General features: G+C 45.0%; 1 protein-coding gene across 1 annotated transcript; it reads left to right on the forward strand.

Annotated features, from left to right (window-relative positions):
* The first annotated feature begins 91 nt into the window (after nt 1-91).
* On the forward strand, nt 92-15,740 carry zc3h4 (zinc finger CCCH-type containing 4). Its single transcript, XM_029714228.1, has 15 exons — nt 92-399; nt 5,118-5,406; nt 5,582-5,689; nt 5,808-6,087; nt 6,187-6,374; nt 6,531-6,615; nt 6,801-6,946; nt 7,104-7,205; nt 7,344-7,455; nt 7,691-7,800; nt 7,950-8,324; nt 8,428-8,432; nt 8,480-8,760; nt 8,927-9,175; nt 12,734-15,740. Exons 1-15 carry the CDS (start codon nt 320-322, stop codon nt 14,395-14,397), a joined length of 4,074 nt encoding a protein of 1,357 aa, XP_029570088.1. The 5' UTR covers nt 92-319; the 3' UTR covers nt 14,398-15,740.
* The last annotated feature ends 11,781 nt before the right edge of the window (nt 15,741-27,521 follow it).

The raw sequence follows: 27,521 nt of genomic DNA on the forward strand, positions 1-27,521 counted from the left end.
ACGAAGAACGTTCGGGTATTTCAGTGACAAACGTCTGAGAACGTAATGTTTATGTCGTCACGTTCGGAATATCCCGCCCCTTCTCTTTGGAAGAGTCAGCCATTTTAAGTGGTTGAGTTTCATTTTACAGCGCAACTGTAGGACGGAGAACCTCAGGACACAATTTCTACCTATTTCTCTAACAACTGTTAGTGGGGAATTGACTACTATGAACTGAAACTCTTCCTAAAACCATTAACAAGTACTGTAGATCCAAGTTAAGTGACGCATAAGCCAGTAGAGTTGTAATTTTTTTTGCACCTAAATGTAGCTAGAGGAAATGGCTGTGGAAAGCATGACTGTCCATCCAAACTCCCCAACAACAACCAACCACGAACACAGTCTTCTCACTGACGAAAGGTCGAGTAATTCTACAATCATATTTCTATCAAACTATTTATTTGTCCTGTGCTTTTTAGGCATAAAAAGCACAGGTTTCTTTTTCATTTTTTTTCTTTCAAAGGGATTAAAGTCGCCTTTTTCTGGGGAACAAGTACAGAGGTAACGAACGCCATCTTGAAACGTTGCTCAGCGCAAACTGGAAGGTCAAATATGAACATGGGATTTGTTCAGTTTGAATAAGTATTTCAAGAAGTTATTTTATGAAGAAATGACCATCAGTTCAAATAACTGATCCAGCAAAGTTGCATCCCCATCAAAGTAAAGACCGAATGAAGAAAAAAAAATAGGATATTTTTTTTGCTTGCTAATTGTCCACCATTAACTTAACTAGCTACAATTAATTAATTTCTGAATACATGTCCAATTACCTAGATGTCCAAACGTTTTTGAACACAAAAGCTTTGCAAAATTACATTGCAAAGAAAGGCCTAGCTAAGGTTCCAACTCGCTAGCTAGTTGGCTAGCTGGCCTCCCTTCGTGAAAAAAGGCAGTTTGCAAACTATCCGCCAAGCCAATAGGGCGAATTTAATCCGTTTCCTAATTAATCATTCCATTCTAGGTATTTCAGGTCAGATTAACGACTTGATTGTAATTGATTTCATTCGAAAGTTGTTGGAAATAGTATGTATTTCCTTTATTGGCACTCCAGCTAAGTAACGACGTGGCTAACTAGTTACGCTAGCTAACTACGCAGTTTCTTTTTTGATAGCTAGCTTGCCAGACCAATCTAGCCAGACTAGCTAGTAAACCAAAAGCCGCCATTGTGCCTGCCTTTGTAGCAACTAGCTAGTTGTGTTGAAAACATTTTTGTCATTGGAATTGATGCAGATGGTCACTTGTCACCCAGTAGATCGAGCCCTCTTGAATCGGCGAATAAAATTAATTGCTTCTATTAGCTAACTATAGCTAAGTTAACTATTGGTCCACAGGTTAACGTTAACTAAACCATCTAGCTAGCTATTGATAGAACATTTAATCACTAACAATTAAGAAATTGATACAATTCCAAGGGGTGAAGTTGATCATACTAACTAGTCAGCAACAATGTAACCAAAGTGATTGCACAATTATTTTATCGTTCTCATCTCCACTTGGAATGTGTTTGTGCCACCCATACAAAAAGTAATTACTACATCTGTACATTAATGGATTTTCTTCCATGTACGTTCAGGAAAATTGGCTAATTTCGTGCCCCTATAAAGTTTCCCCCTTCTCTCTTCTCAGGATAGACTGCTATTTTACTTTAGATTGTTATCCCAAACACCCACCAAATCCCAGAACTGTGTTGAACGTTTGCAAAGCATTTCAGATGTCTAAAAAGTGAAGTAAAACACAAATGTTCCCTATTTAGTTACCTGATTGCCCTGTCTGCAACATTCATTCCCCCCCAACAACCCATGTTATAACATTGCACAAACCCTAATAATAAAGTGGGGAGACCACTATTATGTTCCAAAAACTTTGGGGGGGTCATACCAGTGCTTTTGAGTGCAGAATGTGAAGAAAACCTCTCACAGTAAGTACTTCCCATAATTTTGATAAAGGCCCATTGTTTGTAGTTTAATTGATTATTAGGACACTTTTTGACCTTTTTAATTAAGCTGTAATCCTGTTGTGATAATGCATGAATAGTGTTGTAAAATGTATTTGTAAGTGAAAACGTGAGTATACATTAGTGATTGTACCTGGTACTTTCAGTATTAACTCAGTTTATGCTCTTGGAACCACATAGGGTGTGTCCAGTGCGTGCGCACAACTTTATAGCAACAGTAAAGGTTGTCTTGTTTGATGTCTGATTATCCAAGCCTATCCTTTGATTGCGGATTATTTATTTTTATTAGGCTATATATTTGGATACAAGTGTAACTTTTTTTTCCCTGTTAATAGTTGCTTGGCATTGTTGCTTGGCGTAGAGTAGACTAGAGCCATATCTAATTGGCAGTAGTGAGTGCTGTCATTTCCTGACTCATCTGTTGTTATCGTTGTGATGTAGGCTTTAAAACCCAGAGGAGGCTGTTGACAGGTGCTTGGCATTTGTCAGGAAATCTAACCAGCCTGACTATCATTTTCATTAATAAACCAAAACCCTTGTAATCTCAGTTTGAAATAGGCCACTGCATAATGTTGTAAGAGTACGTTTTCATTCAGTACAAGACAAGATAGGGTTTGGCCAGACCCTAACATCTCTTTGCACAGCCAAATGGTTAGGCATACTCCCAGCCAGTGGGAGTGGGACACCTCTGTAGAAGTATAGGTTGGCTTGGCTGGCATCTGAACTGAGCAAAATCATGATAAAGCGTTTTGCTTGTCCACAGAATCCTCAATACTTGTACCTGGCACCCCACTAGGGAAATGGCCAGGAGTCAGAGCTGCGTCAGTAGAGCCTTTGATCTGTGTGTGCCCATGTCAGTCCATAGAACCCCCAGCAATGCAAAGCTCAGCGCTCATCAATAATGGCCTCCCAGTGCCTCTTGAAGGACGTGAGTGTTTGTGTGACTGCCATGACAGATCTTGATTAAAGGGTAGGCTGTGCTGAGTTAAATTATGTGGACTCCATTGTTTTAGGCCAGGTTGTAAAACCATGCCATTGACAGTGAAGGAAAAATAAACGTTTTGATTAATTTAGTTTATTTAAGAGTGACAAGATCTATATGTGGTCCCTCTCTGGCTGAGACTAAACTTAGGATAACTAAACGTAAGTAGGAGCAGGAGACTTTAGTAAGACCCAGAAACCTTCTGGCCCAGGAGGAAAGTCATGTCCTAGATAGGAAGTTAGTATGTTGAGGATGTGGTGTGGACCGTGTGATGTGAGTATAGAGATAGTTGACATTTTATTTGTTTCAATTGGCCTATAGGCCTATGTCCACAGATTGGGTCTGTATGCTCAGAGTATAGTCTATTCTATAGCCTACATCTAACTCATTGTTTTACTACCCAAACCATTTCTGTGTACTTTGGCCAAAAGTCAATTCTATTCCAGTCTGTATTTGGATAATAGAGTAAAGGCCTAACCTGTACCATTTTGAAATTAGGCTATACCAGACACTGAAAGCTAGGCTGTTACTCAAGCCTGCTCTGATCAGTGTCAGCAAATATCTGTTAACTCTGTAGGCTGGACTCGATGGCTAAAGTGAGGCTTCAAATGGACATGGTGGTCATATCCTACTTATCATCACCACCACCACACCTGCCTTATTGTCACACCAGTGTATTTCAGTAAATCGTGCAATGGTGTCTCTGTGTGAAACTACACCTTGAAAGCTGGCAAGGGGGAAAAGTATCTGTTTCTTGCTGTCTGTGTTCTTTAGTTACATTTAGGTCTGTGTTCTCTAGTTACATTTAGGCCTAGCTATTCCAGTTGTAATATAGTTTTGACCATTGTGGTTTTCTGTGTAACGTTTGAGATTTGTATTGGTTGTTGGTTAAATATTTGTAATCTCCTAAGCAAGCATATTGTATGCTGTTGAGGACTGTTGCGAGATGAAATTGACTGGTCTTCACTGATAAATAGCAGACTGTTTAAGATTATTTTAATGTAAACACTTCTGTCTCCCTGCACAGGAATGACTAACTCGATTTAGTGATGGGCCTATTGCTTTCAAAATGTCCTTGAAATAGTGTTGAATGTTGAGCCCACGGATTGCCCATGTCCAGTCCAGCAAGTTGGGACCTACTGAATCGCCCTCCCCCAACCTGTTACATCATAATAGTTGCATCACTTTCAACTTTTCCCAGTCCATAGAGACAAACCAGTGAAGCTCAGTGTACACACTAGACACACATGGAAATGTCATACCTATATTGAAATGCTGTTCACAGAGAAACTTGCTGTTACTGATTGCTGTCCCATATATTAACTGCCATTTAATTTGTTTACCACAGAGCACACCCACCTTATCCCTGACCCCCTGACAATAACTCTGCTTGTTTTGACCAGAAATAACACACAGCCTTTACACCCTAGCAGTCCTATCTCCAGCATACAGTCAGTAGGCCTATGCCTATGCGGTCAATCTAAGAAAAACATGATCTGGCCCTCTTGACTCTCAGCAGACACTAGGTCCTTCATGTCACCCACAATAACAGCCAACCCAAACACTAATAACTCATCAGAGTGTTATAGCAGAGCAGCCTACATTGTGTCATGGTTTGTGGGTGAACGGTGGTGTGACTGTTTGACGAGTTCAGACAAACGCAGCTCTCAGACATTGTCAAAGGATAACAACAGCTGATTGGCCCTGCGGATAACCGTGTTATCTCCACTGTCAAGACAAACGTACAGAAACACACAAGGAAACGCCATAATTAGCAACTGAAACCTACAGATTGAATTACTCGAGTTAGAACATGAGGGAAGTGACTCGCTCGGCTACACCTCAATGTAAAATGGGTACACCTGAGACTCGCAATGTTACCACCATGAAAAAGGAATTATCCAAATTCCCAAACTAGCAGTCGCGGTTGTTAATGCCATTTTATTCCACTGTACCTTTCCCCGGACAAAAAGCTTTGATCCCTTATTATTATAGTCTGGTGGTGTCTAGGAATGTAATGTTCAACACCCAGGAACCATCCACCTGTCCCATACTGGGAGTCCAAACATGAACTACTCGGATGAGACCTGAGTGTGGCTTGAACAGCATTTTGATGTCCTGTCTATCTGTCCTCTGTCACAGGCGTGAGGATGGTGAGTTGGAAGAGGGGGAGCTGGAGGATGATGGTGGAGAGGTAGAGGTGGCAGAGGAGCCCAGCGCTGGAGGAGGAGGAGAAGATGAAGGTGAAGGAACAACAGCAGCAGCAGAGGCGGCCCCCCCAGAGAAAACTCACCGCAGCAAAGAGCGCCACGCCAGTGGAGATGAGAAGGATGATGAGAAGGCCCGCCGCCACAAGAGGAAGAGAAGAAAAGAGAGGGAGCGGGAGAAGGAGAAGAGGAGAGCCAAGAAGAGACGCAAATCCAAGCACAAAGTAAATGTTTGTGTGTTTGTGTGTTTCACATCCAGCTCTGTTCTGGGTGTCATCGTCCTATACAGACCCTTCAGATCAGGGAGGTTATTGCTTTCCTACTGTAGTTTAAAGATGTTTCTAAGTTCTTTTTCACTCAACCTATCCCTCTTTCTGTGTTGTGTGTGTGGTGTTACAGCGTCATGCCTCCTCCAGTGATGACCACTCAGACTTTAGCGATGACTCTGACTATAGCCCAAGTGAGAAGAGGAAGTATCGGGACTATAGCCCTACGTACCCCCCTTCTGTAAGTTACCCCATGGCAGTGCTCTAAATCACATGATTGAATATACTTGCTGTGGAGTTACTAATCTGTTTACTACCATGTAATCACAGTGGTCTAACAATGATTGATTGTTTCCAAGTCCCTTGGAGGTTACCCACCAGCCCCGTCCTCCGGCCACGGTGGCCCCATGCCTAAGAAGGGCAGCTACGTAAAGATGGACAAGCAAGGCTACGGGGGCTACGGCGATTATGAAGAGGAGAACTACGAGGGAGAGGAGGACGAGGAGATGGGCGATGAAGACTACGATGACTTCACCAAGGAGCTCAACCAGTACCGCAAGGCCAAGGAGGGAGGCAGCGGTGATGGAGGTGGAAGGGGCAACAGTCGCGGGGGCAGAGGTAGCAAAAATGGGGTCAGAGGTGAATTGAACAACCTTTACTAGTTTGCTTGCAGGTCCCCGCGTGCCTTTCATATGCTAACAAAAGGTGCTGACAGTGTTTCGTTTTCTTTCTCCACAGGAGGTAAAGGTCGTATGAAGAACCAGCGAGGTCGAGGAGGCATGAGAGGAGGAGGGCGTGGAGGTAGAGGAAGAGGAGGGAGCAGGGGTCGGGGGCGAGGGGGCAAGATGGGTGGAGACAATGAGGACGGAGAAGGGATGATGTACGGAGGAGGGGGAGGAGGAGGAGGAGGAGGAGATGAGATGGAGGTGAGTCAGTCATCCTCTGGCCCCAGATGCACAGACAATGTGAAATTATCTATCAATCGTACTGGTGTGCTGCTAAAGCAGCAAAATGCTGAACATCTCAGGAAAGTATATTCTGGTTTCTGAATTGTTCCTCATTCAGTTGATGTTGTGTTCTAGTATGGAGATGATGACTATGACCACATGGGTGAAGATGACTATGATGAATACTCTCAGTACAGGAAGTCCAAAGACCGTGGAAGGGGTGAGTTGGCTGTCAGAATTATTCATACTAAACAATACTTAGTCATGCTACTGTAATATACATACTAGGTTAGCTGTTCTGATGTCCTTTCTAAGTAAACATGCTTTGCACCCGATCCAAAATGGTTGCCTTGCTTGTTCCATTGTAGCCCACTGATGAAGTGTCTTTCTCCCTGCTCCAACCAGGTGGCAAAGGTGGGCGGGGAAGGGGCCGTGGGAAACAAGGGCGTGGTATGAACCGGGGAGGCCGAGGGCGGAACCGAGGGAGAGGCCGAGGGGGCGGAGACCAGGGTCACGAAGAGGACAACAATGGAGACATGGGGGACATGGGGGTGAGAATTAAACCAACACCTTACAGACCTGCTCGCTCCTCTGAATGAATACTCAACCTGTACAAGTTGGATTTCTGATAACACTCTAAAACTAGTAATCCTTGGAAGACCTCACCGCAAGGCCAAATAGAACCTGTTTGTTTGTGTTGTGGTGCAGGATGGAGGAGGCGGCCAGCACAACAAGCACCAGGGGGACAAGCACCAAGACAAGAAAGGGAAAGCTATCTGCAAGTACTACATGGAGGGCCGCTGTACTTGGGTAAGAATGAAATCATAGAATTTGAGCGGAGAGGCATTCTCAATAGAATGTCAAATCATTCTTCTAACATGTCAACTACTTTTTAAAATCTTGTCCAAACGTGATTTTGATCGTTTTATCTCTTTGCCAACTTTCCAGGGGGAACACTGCAACTTCAGCCACGACATTGAGCTGCCCAAGAAGAAAGAACTCTGCAAGTTCTACATCACCGGCTTCTGCGCGCGGGCTGAAAACTGCCCCTACATGCATGATATCCTTTACCTGCAGTCCACTTTGTATTAGATAAGACATTTCATATATTCCCTTCAGTGTGTGTTTACAGCTAGCATAACTAGAACGGCCATACTAGTTGCCAAGTTTAGTATAGCCTATATCACTGCTACCCCTGGGATGCTTTTTGAGTATCGGGCCTATATGGCCATGAGACGGTCTTTGAGTGAGTTCAGTCCATCCAGGCCATCCATAGTTCTTTAACTCGCCAGCACGTGATTTCCCCTGCAAGCTATTCCACACCACCGGGAGCTGTGTGAATGGAGACGAATGCATGTTCTCCCACGAGCCTCTGACCGACGACACCCAAGACCTGCTGAACAAGGTGAGCCGTCCTCAAGTGGATTTAGACACCACCTCTGTTTCTTTAACGCTCTCACACTTTCACTCACTCCTCATTTCTGGTGTTTCTTGCTCTGTCTGTGTTAGTCTGTTAACCCCTTTTGATCACCTTTTCATCTCTTGTGTTCCTAGATGCTTGCGGAGGATGCAGAGGCTGGAGCTGAGGATGAGAAGGAGGTGGAGGAGCTAAAGAAGCAGGGGATCAACCCCCTTCCCAAGCCTCCTCCAGGGGTGGGCCTGCTCCCGACACCGCCCAGACCAGGGCCCCCTGACAACTCTGGTTCTGGGGACTTTGGACCTCCTGGACCACCACAGGGCCCCATGTCCCCCAACGGCCTCCCCGGCCCAGGGCCTACCCAAGGGCCCGGTCCCTGTCCTGGCCCCCCTCCCCCCCTACCCAGAAAGTGGCCCCTACCAGGGCCCTCCCAACCCCAATGGTCCCCCACCACCATCCATGGGCCCCCCACCCCCCTGTTCCGGCAATGGTGGGAAGAAGATCCCCTCGCTGTTTGAGATCAAGGTGCAGCCCACTGGACAGCTAGCTCAGAAACTAGCTAATCACAGGTGAGCTTTTCACATCCATCCACACCTATTTATGTGGCTTTTATAGTTTGAGTATGTACTAGGAACATGGTTTAACTCAACAATCCTTCTCTCTACAGAGGTCAGACCCCAGGAACTGCCACAGGCCAAGCTGGTGTAACTGGCCCCCAAGGGCTCCCCGGTGGGCCTCCGCCTCGGTTCCCTCCACCTGGCATGATGCCCCCAGACATGTCAATGGGTCCTCCCCCGCCTATGGGCCCCGGAGGACCCCCCATGATGCCAGGCTTTGGCCCAGAAGGGGGGCCCATGATGCCCCCCGGACCTCCTCCAGGGGGTAACTTCTTTGACAGCTTCTTCAACCAGCAGCAAGACATGAATATGGATGGGGTGGAGGAGGAAGGTAAGCTGAGCTGACAGCGTATCACATAATGAACGAACCATACAGTCACTGTTTGCATCAGAGACTAATATTGGCCCCTCCAATATAATTTCAGATTGAATCTAAACCTGTACTGTAATGTGTCTCAGAGTGTTGTAGTTGTCAATCCTCCTCCTGTACCTTCCAGGTGATGACTTCCAGGGCTTTGGAGGGATGGACGAACAAGAAGGAAGAGGATCGGGAGGAAACCAGAGCTCCATGGGAGGCCCGGATGTTCCCTCGAACGGAGGCTCGGCCAGTCAGCAGGCGGGGATGGGCATGCCCGACTTCCTGCCGCCGGCCCAGCGCATGCTGTTCCTGAGAATCCAGCAGAAACAGCAGGAGGACGAGGAGAGGGCCAGACTGGCCAAGGGGGGAGGAGAGAGGGATGCGGACGGTACGCTCTTCACACACACTGTAGACCAGGGGCAACATACGTTCAGTGTTTCATCAAATAATTTTTTAATATTTTTTTTATACCTAAAGGGGTCCTAAAATTTAAAATCAAATATCTAAATGATCCTTGGTATGATCATCTTAAAACAATTCCATATGTTAGCTTAGTAGAACCCCCCCAGGCTTAGACTCTAGGGGGTTAAAAAACTCTCCAGGTCACTTAAAAAAAAAAAAAAAAAAAGGTTATTTACATTTACATTTTAGTCATTTAGCAGACGCTCTTATCCAGAGCGACTTACAGTTGGATAGGACATAGAGATAGGATAGATAGAGAGTTGCTGAAGTGCTCCACCTGTCTAGGCCACCCAGGCCACTCTTCAATGTCTAAAACTAGATAGAATGTAGTCTGTTGAAATTATAATGGACCTATACGTTTTCAAGTAATTGCCCTTCCCCTCGATACATTTTGAAATCCCGATGTGGCCCTCGAGCCATAGACACTGTATTGATGTCTATTTTGCTTAGGGACTAATATAACGGCAAGCCAGCACAGGCAATAACATAAGCACTTCTCCTGGGCCTGGTAAACCTGGCATGCACCACCATGGGAAATTACTGCAGGCACCGTCTCAATTCTCCATAGACAAAACAAACAATTCCCACTGACACAGTATAAACACTGCAGGACTATGCAATATTGATACAGACACAATATAAATACTGGCTAGAGGTCGCGCTCACCCGTATAGGCTACATAGAGCGCATAAAAAAGGTTGAGTCGAGTGCATATGCTGTGTAAACCCTGGCTACGTCCCTGGCTGGGCCCTGGTCAAAAGTAGATCACTATAAAGGGAATAGAGTGCCATTTAGGACACAACTAAAGCTAATGGTATGATTCATAAGTTGTACGGTTTTAGCCCCGAAAAGTGCTTGCTTAAGTCCGTGGAAAGTTGACAGTGTTCCTGTCTCTTTTTGTTTGGATACAAATGTACACTACCGTTCAAAAGTTTCGGGTCACTTAGAAATGTCCTTGTTTTTGAAAGAAAAGCAAATTTTTTGTTGATTAAAATAACATCATATTGATCAGAAATACAGTGTAGATATTGTTAATGTTGTAAATGACTATTGTACCTGGAAACGGCTGGTTTTTAATGGAATATCTACATAGGCGTACAGAAGCCCATTATCAGCCACTATCACTCCTATGTTCCAATGGCAACGTTGCGTTAGCTAATCCAAGTTTATAATTTTAAAAGGCTAATTGATCATTAGAAAACCCTTTTGCAATTATGTTAGCACAGCTGAAAACTTGTTCTGATTAAAGAAGCAATAAAACTGGCCTTCTTTGGACTAATTGAGTATCTGGAGCGTCAGCGTTTGTGGGTTCATTTACAGGCTTAAAAAGTACTTGCAAAACACCAGTCTCGACGTCAACAGTGAAGAGGCGACTCCGGGATGCTGGCCTTCTAGACAGAGTTGCAAAGAAAAAGCCATATCTCAGACTGGCCAATAAAAATAAATTATTAAGATGGGCAAAAGAACACAGACACTGGACAGAGGAACTCTGCCTAGAAAGCCAGCATCCCGGAGTCGCCTCTTCACTGTTGACGTTGAGGCTGGTGTATTGCGGTTAATATTTTAATGAAGCTGACAGTTGAGGACTTGTGAGGCGTCTGTTTCTCCAACTCGACACTAATGTACTTGTCCTCTTGCTCAGTTGTGCACCGGGGCCTCCCACTCATCTTTCCTTTCTGGTTAGAGCCAAGTTTGTGCTGTTCTGTAACGTGCCATTGGAACACAGGAGTGATGGTTGCTTTGCTGATAATGGACCTCTGTACGCCTATGTAGATATTCCATAAAAAAGTAGTTTCCAGCTACAATATTAATTTACAACATTAACAATGTCTACACTGTATTTCTGATCAATTTGATGTTAATAGACAAAAAAAATAGCTTTTCTTTCAAAAACAAGGAAGTGTCTAAGTGACCCCAAACTTTTGACTGGTAGTGTATATGTATCCCGGGGAGGCAGGAAATGTCTGTATGACACCGTTGACCCTCACCGGGAACCCCTCAGCAGAGTCAACATCCTCTGGGCTGTGGTTGCGTAATATACTCCCATGGATCAGATTAGGGACTCCAATTGGCCTCTACACCCTCGCTAGGTGGAGCTGTTGTTGTGTGAGATACTTTACTAATTATCTTGGGCTCTGACATTGATTTAAGTCAGGGTTCTCCAACTGACGACCCGCGGGCCGATTTTGGCCCGCGGGTGTTTTTATTTGGCCCCCCAAGTTTTCTGTTTTTTCATTGTTGGACATAAAAGACTGTTAAAAAAAAAAATAGTCATTTTTTAAATCTGTTCCCAAGTATTCCCAGGCATAAAGGAGCGATACTGTACATGTGATTGTATACAAATGTAAGCAAGGTCTGAAATTGTTTTAGTCAAATATTATATCTGTTTGGGGTTCTTGCGGTCAAATTGCAGTCTACAAATGATTTGTAATTATGTTCCGGCCCCCGACCATCCACTCCAGAAAAAATTGGCCCGCGGCCCTGATTGTAGGTGGATTTCAGTAGGGATGTGACAAAGGGACAATTTTGCTTAATGTTTAAAACAGCAATTTTTTTTGTTTTCCATTAAAACTATAAGAAAAATATAATACAATTCCACGTCAATGCAGAATAATGGTCCTATTACATATGTATGACCACTTGGGAAAGGCAATGAAGTCAAATCTACCGCAGTCATATACCCTTAGAAGGGCTACGGCTGTAAGGGTACACTATGGCTTTTTAAATGCCAACACAAAACCTTCTCTGGAGATAGTTTTGAAGCACCAGTGAACAGGCATTACATTTCTCTGTAAAGGAACTGTCAATCAAATTATCTTGAGCTGCCTGTGCGCAGCCTGCCTGCCTGCTCGCAAGACCACTCTCCTACAAATGTACTTTAAAGTTGAAATACCGTGACTTAACAAGACATTTAGTAGAAACAAAACATCTTCCACTAGGAATCGACACCTAAGATTCAGTATTTTTGGAAAGGACGAGACTGATTAGTTGCCGTACTTCCGAGAACACAAACACTCACATCTTTCAGAGCGAGCTAGCCATGGACGGATAGAGAGAGGAGGGGCACAGTATAGGCTGGTCAGCCACCAGGCAGACAGTCAGAACTGTACACTAGGCCTATCTACCGGCAATCAAAAGCTTTATCTCCCAATGGAATGCTGTGTCTCGAAATTTCTTGGCTTGCAATGTCTCACAACTTCAGTAAAGCAGGGCCTGTCAACAATGAATAGGCTAGGATATTCTACACGCTACAGACCGAAGACTGAACACACTCCCATCATTTGCAAAGAGAAAGAGCAGGCGAGCCAGCTACACTGTGATAAAAATTGTGGGGGAAAAAAACATTATTCTTGATGTTAAGGGTCCCAAATACGTTTAAATGTTTAAAGGTTCACACCCCTAGTTTTTGGTGGTTGTGGTTGCTATACTGGTTGTGGTTTCTAAACTGGGTGTCATCACTGATTCCTGTTGCTTTACCTCCTAGGTGACTCAGCTAACTGGTACTCCAGTGAGGATGAGGATGGAGGCGGCAGTGTCACATCCATCCTGAAGACGCTCCGCCAGCAGAGCCAGGGGCCCCCCAAACCTGAGGGCCCACCCAGCGACCCCCGCCTCCAGAAAGGCTCCCCAGCGCACCCCCCCATCCGACCGGCGGACCCCCGCCAGGGGGATCCCCGGCTGGCTCGTGATCCCCGCCTCTCCCGGGCCACAGACTCTGCCCAGGCCTTGGACTCTCCCAACCCCTCCTCGGCATCCACCATCACCCCTGCAGACCCCCGCCTGGCCCGGCTTGCCACCGCCACCCTCACCCCTAAACCAGACGCCCCCCTGGTGTACAAGCCCCCGCCCCTCACGGCGCCCCCTGCAGAGGAGGAGGAGATGGAGAGGGTTCTGAGGGACAAGCCTGTGCCCATCCCCCTGGACCCCCTGATGGGCATGGCCCTGAGGGACCCGCGCTCCCAGCTGAAGCAGTTCAGCCACATCAAGAAGGACATTCTCCTGCACATGCCCCCATACGCTAAGACAGTGACATGGAACCCCGAGGACCTCATCCCCATCCCAATCCCTAAACAGGACCTCCTCCCCCTCCCCCCAGGCATCCCCCCTGTCTCAGCCCTGGACCCCCGCCTCTCACGCAGCCAGCAGCGGATCCACACGGCCCTCCCCCCTACCCCACCCGCCCCCCCTCCCTCCTTAGAACCCCCCGCTCCAGCCTCCTCCTCCCTCCCAGACTTTGAGCTGCTCTCTCGCATCCTCAAGACTGTTAACGCCTCATCCAGCCCCTCGCAGTCATCCCCTCCTCTCCCCCTTGTCCCTCCAACAACTCTCTTGCCGGGGCCTCCTGCTTTGTTGCCCACCCCTGTCGACAAGCCCGTCGATCCTCGAATGGCCCGCAAAGCCCCCGCTGACCCACGGCTCCAGCCGCAGAAATCTGCCCTGAAGCAGCCTTCAGAGTCTCCTGTCCCCTCTCTGACGGTCTCCCCGGTAGCCCCTCCACCCACCGCCGGTTCCTCCTCCCCCACCATCGCCCCCTACGACCCTCGGCTACTGTCTGCAGGTGGGGTGGGCCGTGGAGGGGGTGCAGTTGGTGGCAGCAGTGTGCTGAGTGGGATCAGTCTATATGACCCCCGGACTCCTAGTGCAGGTAAACTTGAGGGCCCTGGTGCCGCCACAAACACAACCCCCAGCAGCGGCCCCACAGAGCCCAAACCCAGTGAGGCGGCGCCAGCCAAGCTCAAGGCCAAGGAGCCCCTGTTTGTCCGTAAGTCTGCCCTGGACCAGCCGGAGCCAGAGAAGAGCAGCGAGCAGTCCACTGACCGCTACAACAGCTATAACCGGCCCAGGCCCAAGCCTGCACCCTCGCCGTCCACCGGCCCCCCCGGAGGTCCTGCTGCCTCTGGCTCCTCCACGGCCGGACAGGGTACCCCTGGTGCTGCTGAGCAGGCCCCGGCGGGTGTCCACAACCTGCCTGTGTCCTCGCTCTTCACCATGGTGAAACAGGCCAGCAAGCCCAGCGGCTCTGGCAGCCCCTTTGGTGGGAACAGCCCTGCCCAGCCTGGCGACACCACCACCACGGAGCAGGACAATGCTTCTCTGAAGGAGGTTTTCAAAGGCTTTGACCCCACGGCATCACCCTTCTGCCAGTGATATCTGAGCCTATCCACCTGGCTGGTCGAACATTGTTTTAGACACGAACACTGAACGCATCAGCAAGGAGCACACTGAGGCGGGAGCCGGACTGGCCACAGGCGGTGAACGTTTGAACGTGTTGGTCAGGCGTCACACCTGCAGTGTTTGCTAATGAGATTCTATAACAGACTTTGGGGCCGGGGAGGGAGGGTGTGGGAGGGAGGGATATGTTGGAGTCTGGGAAAGAGAGACCTCTATTTTAAAACAAACAGATGTATAAATAAATGTATTCCCTTTATGAGAGTTCCTCCCTGCTTTGAGAGAAAACAATTGTTGGACAACAGTAACATAAGAGTCCAGAGATTTAAATGGGCTGTACTTCCTCATTTATGCTCCTCCTAGTCCTGTTCATTTTCCTTTGCATTTGTTTGTAACTCCAGTCTCCAAACTCTCCCTTTATCAACCGTTCTGTCCCATCCCACCAACCCTTTCACGTCACTGACTTCCACTGTCGCCGTGGGAAGAATTCTTGTCAATCATTGTATCTTTTCTAGTCCAATCACAGGCTAAGATAACACATAGAGAATATTTACTGCCAATCCCTCTGCCTGTAGCGTTATAACAGTACAGTATATTATATATGAATACAACTCTTTTGTTTGCTTGATTTGAAGTAATTTCTTTGTGCTTGTCTGTCTGTTATCTGTCAGTCTTTCTCCTCTGTCGGCTGTCTCTTTTTTGTTTTATATATTTGAGCCCTCTGCTCTTTCAGCACTGTGTTCTCTCTAGCCTCTTCTGTTTGTTTGTTGTGTGTCGGGGTGAAGCCTATGACTATGTCGGCCATGTTGGTCCCACCACCCCACACACCCCTGCTTGAGGTTCCACTCACACCTCTCTGCCACTGAGTCAGAACTGTACAATTGAAAACCACAACTGTCATGAGTGTCTGTCTGTCATGTGTGAGATATGATCATTTTAATTTATTTTTTTATACTTATATCTGCCTGTCTCCTCCCTATGTCACATGACAGTTAAATCAAATCATTTGGTGAGAGAGACTTCCCGCCTGCATTTAAGTGCGATGCAGCCTGTAACCGTGAGAGGAGAAACAGACACTGACATTCTTGTTTTGTTGAAGTTTCAAACAAATAAAATAAACTCACTTAATTCCGTAGAGGTAGGAAAAGTCTGGGGTGACCTGGCTATACAAGTGTCTTTTTTTAATTGTTTTCCCTTTCCAAAAAGTGACTGCTTTGTAAATTGAACAGTGTCCTGTTTGATGAGAGGTACCATTTTGTAACCGTTCACTGTAGGGGAGGTTGTTAAGTATTTAATAAAGGCGATATGTGATCAATCAGTAACTGACCAGTGTTTCTCGTAGTTTGGTGGGCAGCCTAGGCGGTAGGGCGGGCAGGCGTCTCTGTGGTAGTATGTCATCACCATGTCATCCTAGTGTTTCCTGCTAACCATCCTTGTGATTCATTTCCTTCCATCCTGATGTCTCTTGGCTCCAGGAAGTCACATCATCATCCATCACAGATCTCTTTAACTAATGGTGCATTTCCACTGAGGATTTATCCCCGTGTTTTACCCAGAAGGCTCACACTATTCTATTTCCATCTATGCGGGTCAGCATCTGTGACTCACTGGGCTGTAGTTCCGGTGGACCTGCTCTGACTTGGAGCCAAGGCAAGGCCCTGGGTACTTTTTAAGATATTTACTTACACAGTAATAATGGCTAACTGAACTTCAACATCTTCTCACAAAGCAACAGTCTTGAATGATGCAGAGGTTGTTGATTATGCTCACCACAAGTCTTTTGTGTCAAGCTACTGATGGAAGCACATTGGGCTAGTTCGGCGTTGCTGCCGACTGCGCAGGCGACTGCCGACTGATCTACAAAGAACCTTGCATCATAAATAACTACTCATTATTATTTGTAGATCAGTCAGTCACAATTTACCTATGACACATTACAGTTTCGAGCCTCTCAAACACGGCCAATAACACTGGAGCTTACATTAACATAAACCTCTGGTGACACCTTGTCTGGCTACCCAGACTCCTTGCTCTTGCCAAACGCTAGGCCACGGACGTGAGCTTCTTCTCTGCAAGGAGTCTGGATCCGAGAACCTGCCCGACGCTTCACCAAACGTGAACACATTTGTGGCCATCTGATTGGTCCAAAAACCGATGGGTTGATACACTGATTGGTTAGAGACAATCCAATTGCTGATGACTTTGTTTTGTACAAAGCCCCTCCTTTCCCCTCGTCAACACAAACGACTTCAATGTTTGCAGTCAGACTTAATTATGACATAGCCTATTGTTGGTTTAGTGTCACTGAGTTTCAGGCATGGTTGGTTGGCTGGCTGCTGAAGAACTTCTATGAGTGACTTATTCTTAAAACGTACAGTACCAGTCAAAAGTTTGAATACCTTCTCAGGGTTTTTCTTTATATTTACTAAATGAAAGTCCCACTAAGTGCAAACCAGATGCGATGGCGAATCGCTGCAGAATGCTGTGGTAGCCATGCTGTTTAAGTGTGCCTTGAATTCTAAATAAATCACTGACAGTGTCACCAGCAAAGCACGCCTACACTATCACACTTCCTCCTCCATGCTTCATGGTGGGAACCACACAAATGGAGATCATCCGTTCACCTACTCCGCGTCTTGCAAAGACACAGCGGTTGGAACCAGAAATCTCTCATTTGGACTCATCAGACCAAAGTACAGATTTCCACCGGTCTAATGTCCATTGCTGGTGTTTCTTGGCCCAAGTAAGTCCCTTCTTATTGGTGTCCTTTAGTAGTGGTTTCTTAGCAACAATTTGACCATGAAGGCCTGATTCTCCTTTGAACAGTTGATGTTGAGATGTGTCTGTTACTTGAACTCTGTAAAGCATTTATTTGGGCTGCAATCCGAGGTGCAATTAACTTATCCTCTACAGCAGAGGTATCTCTGGGTCTTCCTTTCTTGTGTCGGTCCTCATGAGAGCCAGTTTCATCATAGAGTTTAATGGTTTTTGCGACTGCACTTGAAGGAACTTTCAAAGTTCTTGAAATGTACCGCATTGACCGACCTTCATGTCTTAAAGTAATGATGGACTGTCTTTTCTCTTTGTTTATTTTAGCTGTTCTTTCCATAATATGGACTTGGTCTTTTACCAAATATGGCTATCTTCTGTATACCACCCCTACCTTGTCACAACACAACTGATTGGCTCAAACGCATTAAGAAGGAAAGACATTCCACAAATTTACTTTTCACAAGGCACACCTGTTAATTGAAATGCATTCCAGGTGACTACCTCATGAAGCTGGTTGAGAGAGTGCCAAGCGTGTGCAAAGCTGTCATCAAGGCAAAGGGTGGCTACTTAGAAAAATCTAAAATATATTTTTATTTGTTTAACACTTTTTTGGTTACTACATTATTCCATGTGTTATTTCATATTTTTAAATGTCTTCACTGTTATTCTGCAAGGTAGAACATAGTAAAAATAAAGAAAAACCCTTGTTGAGTAGGTGTGTCTAAACTTTTGACTGGTATTGTATGTGAATGCTGAGGTAGTGAGTATTCAGGCAACTGATTCCATACCATATTGGGAAATTCTTGGCTTGCACCCAGCTCTTTTTTGACAGGAATGCCTTTCGTTTTTGGCATTCAGGATAGAGGGAGTGTTGGAATGAGGGAGGCCTCATTCCAAAACTGCTCATGAACTTCCTCACGATCCCCCTGGCAACGAACAAATCAGCAACAGTAGCCCAGAAATGAACACACCAGAAACATAATACGAAATCCTACTACAGTAGTGTTTGTTTTTGGTTTTATATTTAGTCCTCAGCTAAAGACGAGCCTACTTTCAGTGTTGCCCCTCCCAAATCGTCATAAATTGTTGCTGTTGGCTTTTGGAACCTTGAAAATGTGTTTATTTTCTTTGGGTGGAATCTGAATAGTAACAAATAGGCCTACCTCTTATAGGCCACAAAGGCAAATAAAGAACACTTTAACTAACATAGATTACTGACCACTAATCCTCTTAAATCTAAACTCAGCAAAAAAAAGAAAGGTCCTCTCACTGTCAACTGCGTTTATTTTCAGCAAACTTAACAATTGTAAATATTTGTATGAATATAACAAGATTCAACAACTGAGACATAAACTGAACAAGTTCCACAGACATGTGACTAACCTAAATTGAATAATGTGTCCCTGAACAAAGGGGGGGTCCAAATCAAAAGTAACAGTCAGTATCTGGTGTGGCCACCAGCTGCATTAAGTACTGCAGTGCATCTCCTCATGGACTGCACCGGATTTGCCAGTTCTTGCTGTGAGATGTTACCCCACTCTTCCACCAAGGCACCTGCAAGATCCTGGACATTTCTGGGGGGAATGGCCCTAGCCCTCACCCTCCAATCCAACAGGTCCCAGAAGTGCTCAATGGGATTGAGATCCGGGCTCTTCGCTGGCCATGGCAGAACACTGACATTCCTGTCTTGCAGGAAATCACACCCAGAACGAGCAGTATGGCTGGAGGCATTGTCATGCTGGAGGGTCATGTCAGGATGAGCCTGCAGGAAGGGTACCACATGAGGGAGGAGGATGTCCTCCCTGTAACGGACAGCTTTGAGATTATCTGCAATGACAACAAGCTCAGTCCGATGATGCTGTGACACACCGTCCCAAACCATGACGGACCCTCCACCTCCAAATCGATCCTGCTCCAGAGTACAGGCCTCGGTGTAACGCTCATTCCTTCGACGATAAACGCGAATCCGACCATTATCCCTGGTGAGACAAAACCGCGATTTGTCAGAGAAGAGCACTTTTTGCCAGTCCTGTACGGTCCAGCGACGGTGGGTTTGTGCCCAAAGGCAACGTTGTTGCCGGTGATATCTGGTGAGGACCTGCCTTACAACAGGCCTACAAGCCCTCAGTCCAGCCTCTCTCAGCCTATTGCGGACAGTCTGAGCACTGATGGAGGGATTGTGCGTTCCTGGTGTAACTAGGGCAGTTGTTGTTGCCATCCTGTACCTGACCCACAGGTGTGATGTTCGGATGTACCGATCCTGTGCAGGTGTTGTTACACGTGGTCTGCCACAGCTAGGACGATCAGCTGTCTGTCCTGTCTCCCAGGGACCCTGGGCATCTTTCTTTTGTTGTTTTTCAGTCAGTAGAAAGGCCTCTTTAGTGTCCTAAGTCTTCCAAGCATGGGAAACAGTGTTTAAACCCTTTACAATGTAGATCTATGAAGTTATTTTGATTTTTTAAAATTATCTTTGAAAGACAGGGTCCTAAAAAAGGGACTTTTCTTTTTTTGCTGAGTTTATATGAAGTGAAGGTACCTGTTCATTGTGTGTGTATATATTGCATCCCTGATCTTCTTAAAGGTCCAGTGCAGTCAAAAATTTGAATTTTCTGTTTTTTTAATATATTTCCACACCATGAGGTTGGAATAATACTGTGAAATTGTGAAAATGATAATGCCTATTTAGTGTAAGAGCTATTTAAAAAGAAAGCCTGAAATGTCAACCTGTTTTGGTGGGGAGTTTTGGCCTGCCTGGTGACATCACCAGGCTGTAAGTTAGTTCCAAACCTCTCTGTCAACAACAGCTTCTTTTCAGTTTTCCCCTCCCCACTCAGATCACTCCCAGACAGTCCTAGCAAAATTGTTACTTGAGAAATTGTTCTTTGCTAAGAAGCTATTTTTGTTTGGCTACATTGGACCTTTAAGGCTGCATTGAACCTTTTTAAGGGGTTAAAATAGGTCAGGATTTGAAGGCACCTAGGACTTGTAGTACTGCCATCAGCTGGGGGCTCCTCTGTGTATTCAGTGTTCTACTAACATTCCTGCTTGATCACGTTGTCTCAACGTCAGCTGAATCCTTCTAAACTCCTGTCTGAGCTGCTATTCTGGAGGAGTCAGTCGCAGAAAACATTAACCATCATTTTTTTTAAAAGGTTTGTTTCCCAGACATATTAAACCTAGTCCGGCACTAAAAAGCATTCTCAATTGAGAATCCTAATTTAAAGCGCTCATAAATCCAGGACTAGGCTTAATTTGTGTCTGGGAAATTGGCCCTTAAATTTGCACAACATTGTCATGCCATCTTCTTTTCCCTTTGAGAGTATGTATGCATCAGATATGCAAACATTTTCAGGGCCAATCATTTGGGAAAATAGGATTTTTTTTATTTGCTCAAATGAACAATGTACCTTAGCGTTTTCTCTGCATCAATGACATTATTGTATATTTGTATGAGCACACTGACATCAACCTCTTGGTATGTGTCTGGTGGAGATATGACACAGAGAGCTTTCTGGTGTACACGTTGTTGTGTTTGGTGGTGTAGGCCCATGTTGCATGCCAGTGACTGTCTCCCTGTGGACAATGAATGCACACATCTCAAAATGGTCATAATATCCATAACAATAAAACACCCACAGTCTGGAGTGAGTCTAACTATGGAAAAATGTACTGCTCTTGACGTATACATGGGAAGCTTACGCACATGGGGTCAATTGTGTTCTTTTGGGGTCGGGTGGGGGTTGAGGATTTTTCTATTCCTCCTCTGTGTGAACAGCATGTACCCCTCCAAAGTGTTGTGCAAAACGTCTGGAACTGTCAAATTTGCGATTCCCATGGGACTTCAATCCCAGTTTGTACGCCTCCCCCCCGTTTCCTGTCCCCTTTGGAAGAATTCCACGCAATGCTTGCTTTTCATGAGAATACTCTGGTCTGCATACGGTAGAGACAACTTTGCTCCTCCACGCCTAAGTGACCGTTTAAGAAACTTCAAAATAAAGCTCTGGCTTCATTTGGAAATAACACAGTGAAAAGTACACAGTACTCTTTAGCAGGCCCCCTCCCCTTGATTCAGTACTTTATATGTTGATACTTTGAAGTACTAAAATAGGCTATTATGCAATGATATATTATGGGTGTTCAGGAACTAATTGGTCTCAACTTGTTGAATATTTAAGTTTTACTAAAATATTAAAAATACTTTTTTTACTGCCATGAAGCATATTTACAGATAAGGTTTGTTTTAGCTTCTACATTTCTTTTAAGGCTCTTATGAACTGATAGTCTGAGAAAGTAATATTGCCACATGACTTTGTAATAGCAGCTATATCACAGGGAATTAGCATTTAGGTGTCTCTCTACTCTCTCTACTCTGACTCAACTGGCATTACAGTGCATTCGGAAAGTTTTCATACCCCTTGACTTTTACCACTTTTATTACGTTACAGCCTTACTCTAAAATGGATTCAATTGTTTTTTCCCCTCATCAATCTACACAAAATACCCCATAATTACAAAGCAAAAGCTGTTAATTTACATTTTTTTGCAAATGTATATAAAAAAGAAATAACGGCAATATAACATTTACATAAGTATTCAGACCCTTTACTCAGTACTTTGTTCAAGGACCTTTGGCAGCGATTACAGCCTTGAGTCTTCTTGGGTGTGACGCTACAAGCTTGGCACAACTATATTTGGGGAGTTTCTCCCATTCTTTTTGCGGATCCTCTCAAGATGTCAGGTTGGATGGGGAGCATCGCCACACAGCTATTTTCAGGTATCTCCAGAGATGTTTGATTGGGTTCAAGTCCGGGCTCTGGCTGGGCCACTCAAGGACATTCAGAGACTTGTCCCGAAGCCACACCTGCATTGTCTTGGCTGTGTGCTTGGAGTCGTTCTCCTGTTGGAAGGTGAACCTTCGCCACAGTCTGATGTCCTGAGCACTCTTGAGCAGCTTTTCATCAAGGATCTCTCTGTTCATCTTTCCCTCGACCCTGACTAGTCTCCCAGTTCCTGCTGCTGAAAAACATCCCCACAGCATGATGCTGCCACCACCATGCTTCACCGTAGGGATGGTGCCAGGTTTCCTCGAGATGTGACACTTGGCATTCAGGCCAAACAGTTCAATCTTGGTTTCATCAGACCAGAGAATCTTGTTTCTCATGGTCTGAGAGCCTTAAGGTGCCTTTTGACAAACTCCAAGTGAGCTGTCATGTGCCTTTTACTGAGGAGTGGCTTCCGTCTGGCCACTCTACCATAAAGGCCTGATTGGTGGAGTGCTGCAGAGATGGTTGTTCTCCCATCTCCACAGAGGAACTCTGGAGCCCTGTCAGAGTGACCATCGGATTTTTGGTCACCTCCCTGACCAAGGTCCTTCTCCTCTGATTGCTCAGTTTGGCCGGGCGGCCAGCTGTAGGAAGAGTTAGTGGTTGCAAACTTCTTCCATTTAAGGAGGCCACTGTGTTCTTAGGGACCTTCAATGCTGCAGAAATGTTTTGCTACACTTCCCCAGATCTGTGCCTCGGCACAATCCTGTCTCGGAGCTCTATGGACAATTCCTTTGACCTCATGACTTGGTTTTTGCTCTGACATGCACTGTTAACTGTGGGACCTTACATAGACAGGTGTGTGCCTTTCCAAATAATGTCCAATCAATTGAGTTTACCACAGGTCGACTCCAATCAAGTTGTAGAAACATCTCAAAGATGATCAATGGAAACAGGATGCATCTGAGCTCAATTTCGAATCTCATAGAAAAGTGTCTGGATACTATTTCTGTTTAAAAATATAAATTAGCAAAAAATAAATAACCTGTTTCACTTTGTCATTATGGGGTATTGTGTGTAAATTGATAAGGATTTTTATTTATTTAATCAATTTTAGAATAAGGCTGTAACGTAACAAAATGTGGAAAAGGGGAAGAGGTTTGAATACTTTCCGAATGCACTGTATGATCTACAATATAACCAAGACAAGCAGCACTGATTTATGGTGATTAAGAAAACAAGTGTTGTCAATTTATAAGGCCTTCGCCCTCCACACGCCGCCAACATTCAACATGGATATCTCCCCATCCTGTTGTGGTCAAGAGCACACAAACCCAGAATCAATATGTGGAACTGGAGAAAGATATACTCCACCTGGAGTTGGCACCCAAACTCCAACATGCCTCTCTGCTCCAAAAACACGTTTTTCAGGGTAGACGTTGGCATGATAAATTGTGAAAAGGCCTTCTGGGTTCTCACTGTGTGAACTTGCCACCCCACTCACTGGAGTATTGTGCCCTCCGTCCCCTTGAGACTTGGTCACATTCAATGAGCCGTGAGCTCTGTTTATTTATCTTACTGCTCAGCTGTAGTATTTCCCAGGTTCACTTTTAGTAGTGTGTGTGCGTGCGGCTTCTATCAAATCAGGTTTAGTAAATCATCTTTCCTCCATAAAAATGTTCCAGCCCAATGTACCATCTACCAATCAAGTAGCCATCCGCCCAGGTTTGGCCATGTAGAGTTTATTCTCTTCCTCTTTTCTTTGTTTTTGTCTATTTTGGTTTGTTTGTTCTAGCGTGCCCTTATCCATGACCCACGAATCCACCCTGGCCCTGTCGTGGGGGGACAGAGGGAATGATGGGAAAGGAAGGGGACGGGAATGGCTGGCCTTCCTTAAAGGGAAGTGTGCGTGCGTGTGTGCGTGCGGCATGGTGCTAGCAACGCCAGGACTGTGGGTTCGATTCCCATGGGGGACCAGTACAAAAAAAATATGTATGCACTCTACTGTAAGTCGCTCTGGATAAGAGCATCTGCTGAATGACTAAAATGTAAAATCTGTGTCTGAGTGAAAAAGAAAGAGAAATAAAAGAGGGAGAGAGAAAAGACAGACAATATGGAAAGCCAGTCACTCTATCTGCTTGTGTGTACAGTAGTGTGGAGGACGGCTACTTTTTCAGCATCCTTCCTTCACCCTCTGCTATTTTCGTCTGCCTCGCACCCTCCTGTTTCATCATTCATTGTTATGTGTTTCACAGGCTAGACCAATGAAAAAAGTGTGTGGAAATAGTGACCACGAATGAATTTTCAAAGTTCATTCAATAAGGCATTCTATAATCAATGTTTATTGTCTCCTTGTTTAATTTCACAGAAATGTTCTAGTTGTCTGTCAACAAGACTGACTGTCTTTTTACGACACATTTTAAATTAGACTGGAAAGAACTGAAATACACCAATACCAACACATAAGCATTGATGGCCATTCTCCTTCCTTACCCATTACTATTGATGCAAAAGTGTCCAGTAGTTTTTCACTGTGAGTTTATCACCATGACTGACTTGCACATCCTACTCTAAACTGGGTAGACAGTTGCAGTTAATTTGTGAGTGAGTCAAGGCTACTGCTACCTCAGACTCTGACACTTAGTACAACTTGACTGCCTGATTAGTTTGTCACCTTCCCTGTTTCAGTCATCCTTTCCAAATGGAGCTTCTCAGCCCAATTTCCCCCCGAGTTTAGCTGAAGCACTCAGAGTTGTCTATAATGGAAACCACATGACATGAACACACACACTTCCCATTATTCCTGCTAGTGAGGTCACTCTGTTGCTCATCTGTCCATTGTCCGTAACTTTCACTGCCCAAATCCCGCTCAATCGAATACTTTATGATTGTCAGTGTTCTCTTATCAACAATGGAGCCCTTGATGGATTTAGGTAGCCATCTGAGACTTTCTAAGGAGTTGTGGGATGAACCCAGACTGGGAGGGGTCATTGTAGTTGTGACCAGGCCCACATAGCCCTATTCCGCCCTGTGCATTTAGAGCTGGCCACCTGTTGAACCCATACAGCAAGGAATAACTGCTGCCTATGACCCCCTGATAAACCCAGCACCACAGGCAGGGAAGATCCACAGCATAACAGACAGATTAGAGGTGGGGGTGGAGGGACAGGGCACCCACAACCTTTGAGGGGGTCCTCTTGACTTTACCCCACCTGGCTGTGTCCCCAATTACTCAACCGTTTTCATAACTCTCTCCCGCTTTGTAGTGTGCTTGTACTGTCTTTGATTTATCCACATTTACTATCAGTCTATCGCTCTGGCCTGTGTCAGTTCTTATCTTGTGTACAGATTCTCCCAACACTTCAAAGGCTGGAATTGTGTGTGTGTGTGTGTGTGTGTGTGTGTGTGTGTGTGTGTGTGTGTGTGTGTGTGTGTGTGGGTGTGTGTTCTGGAACCTGTCAACAATTCCACTGGCAAGTTCTTGGGTTGAACTTTAATGAGCATTTAAACCACAAGACCATAAAAGTTAAATTAAGATTTTTTTTTGTAGATTGTTTTGGGGTTGTTCTGCCTGCATGCAATTTTACAGTGTTAAGTCAATTCAGCGGAAAAAAATGTTTGTCTTGCAGACCCGCCCGAAGAGTAATACTGACTGTGAAACAAATGTTTCTAATCTACACTGCAAGCATAACGCAAGGACCACACATCAGTTAATGCTCTGTTGTCAGTATGACTCTTGAAGACCTAACGTATCAGACTAGTCTCAGAGCAAAACGTATAATATTTTATAAAAATGAAAGGAGGGAAGTTGGTCGGGTGGATGGGTGTATAATGCGAACTGACAACTTGTCACGTCCTGACCATAGTAAGATGTTATTTTCTATGGTAGAGTAGGTCAGGGCGTGACAGGGGGTATTTTGTGTTTTCTATGTTTTGTATATCTATGTTTAGGTTCTAGTTTTTCTATTTCTATGTTTTTTTTTTGGGATGATCTCCAATTAGAGGCAGCTGGTCCTCGTTGTCCCTGATTGGAGATCATACTTAAGTAGTTTTTTTTTTTTTTCCATCTGTGTTTGTGGGTAGTTGTCTTCTGTTTAGTGTTCTGTGCTTGACAGAACTGTGCGCTTTCGGTTTCTCTTTGTTATTTTTTCTTTAGTGTTCTGAGTTAAAATAAATATTCATCATGAGCAATCAGCACGCTGCGCATTGGTCCCCTCTCTACGACAGCCGTTACACAATTTTAGCTAATTAACAACTTTGTAACTACCTACTACTTTGAGCTTCTTTGCAACTACTTAGCACGTTAGCTAACTCTTCCCCTACCCTTAACCCTTTGACCTAAATCCTAACTTTAACCCCTAACTTAATGTAGCCGATCACACTAAAGCAGTCAAAGGTAGCATATCATACAGTAGAACTTAATATATCATACTAAACTGAACAAAAATATAAACGCAACATGTAAAGTATTGGTCCCATGTTTCATGAGCTGAAATAATAGATCCCAGAAATGTTCCATACGCACAAAAAGGTTATTTCTCTCAAATGTTGGGCACAAATTTGTTTACATCCCCGTTAGTGAGTATTTCGGGCGGCAGGTAGCCTAGTGGTTAGAGCGTTGGGCCAGTAACCGAAAGGTTGCTGGATTGAATCCTCGAGCTGACAAGGTAAAACTCTGTCCTTTTGCCCCTGAACAAGGCAGTTAACCCACTGTTCCCTGGTAGGCCATCATTGTGAATAAGAATTTGTTCTTAACTAACTTGCCTAGTTAAAAAAGGGTTACATTTAATTTTTTTAAATTTCCTTTGCCTAGATAATTCATCCACTTGACACCTGTGTATATCAAGAAGTTGATTAAACAGCATGATCATTACACAGGTGCCCCTTGTGCTGGGGACAATAAAAAGCCACTCTAAAATGTGCAGTTTTGTCACACAGCACAATGCCACAGATGTCTCAAGTTTTGAGGGAGCAAGTAATTGGCATGCTGAATGCAGGAATGTCCACCAGAGATGTTGCCAGAGAATTGAATATTCATATCTCTACCATAAGCTGCCTCCAACGTTTTAGAGAATTTGGCATTACTTCTGTACAACTGTCCTCACAACCCCAGACCACTTGTATGGCATGGTGTGGGCAAGCGATTTGCTGATGTCAAGGTTGTGAACAGAGTTCCCCATGGTGGCGGTGGGGTTATGGTATGGGCAGGCATAAACTACGGACAACAAACACAATTGCATTTTATCGATGGCAATTTGAATGAACAGAGATCCCATGACGAGATCCTGAGGCCCATTGTCGTGCCATTCATCCGCGCCATCACCTCATGTTTCAGCATGATAATGCACGGCCCCATGTCACAAGGATCTGTACACGCTTCCTGGAAGCTGAAAATATCCCAGTTCTTCCATGGCCTGCATACTCATCAGACATGGCACCCATTGATAACGTTTGGGATGCTCTGGATCGACGTGTACAACCGTTTCAGTTCCCGCCAATATCCAGCAACTTACTTCGCACAACCATTGAAGAGGTGTGGGACAACATTCCACAGGACACAATCAACAG

Source organism: Salmo trutta, chromosome 26, assembly GCF_901001165.1.
Source record: "Salmo trutta chromosome 26, fSalTru1.1, whole genome shotgun sequence".
In the NCBI taxonomy this organism is placed as follows: Eukaryota; Metazoa; Chordata; class Actinopteri; order Salmoniformes; family Salmonidae; genus Salmo; species Salmo trutta.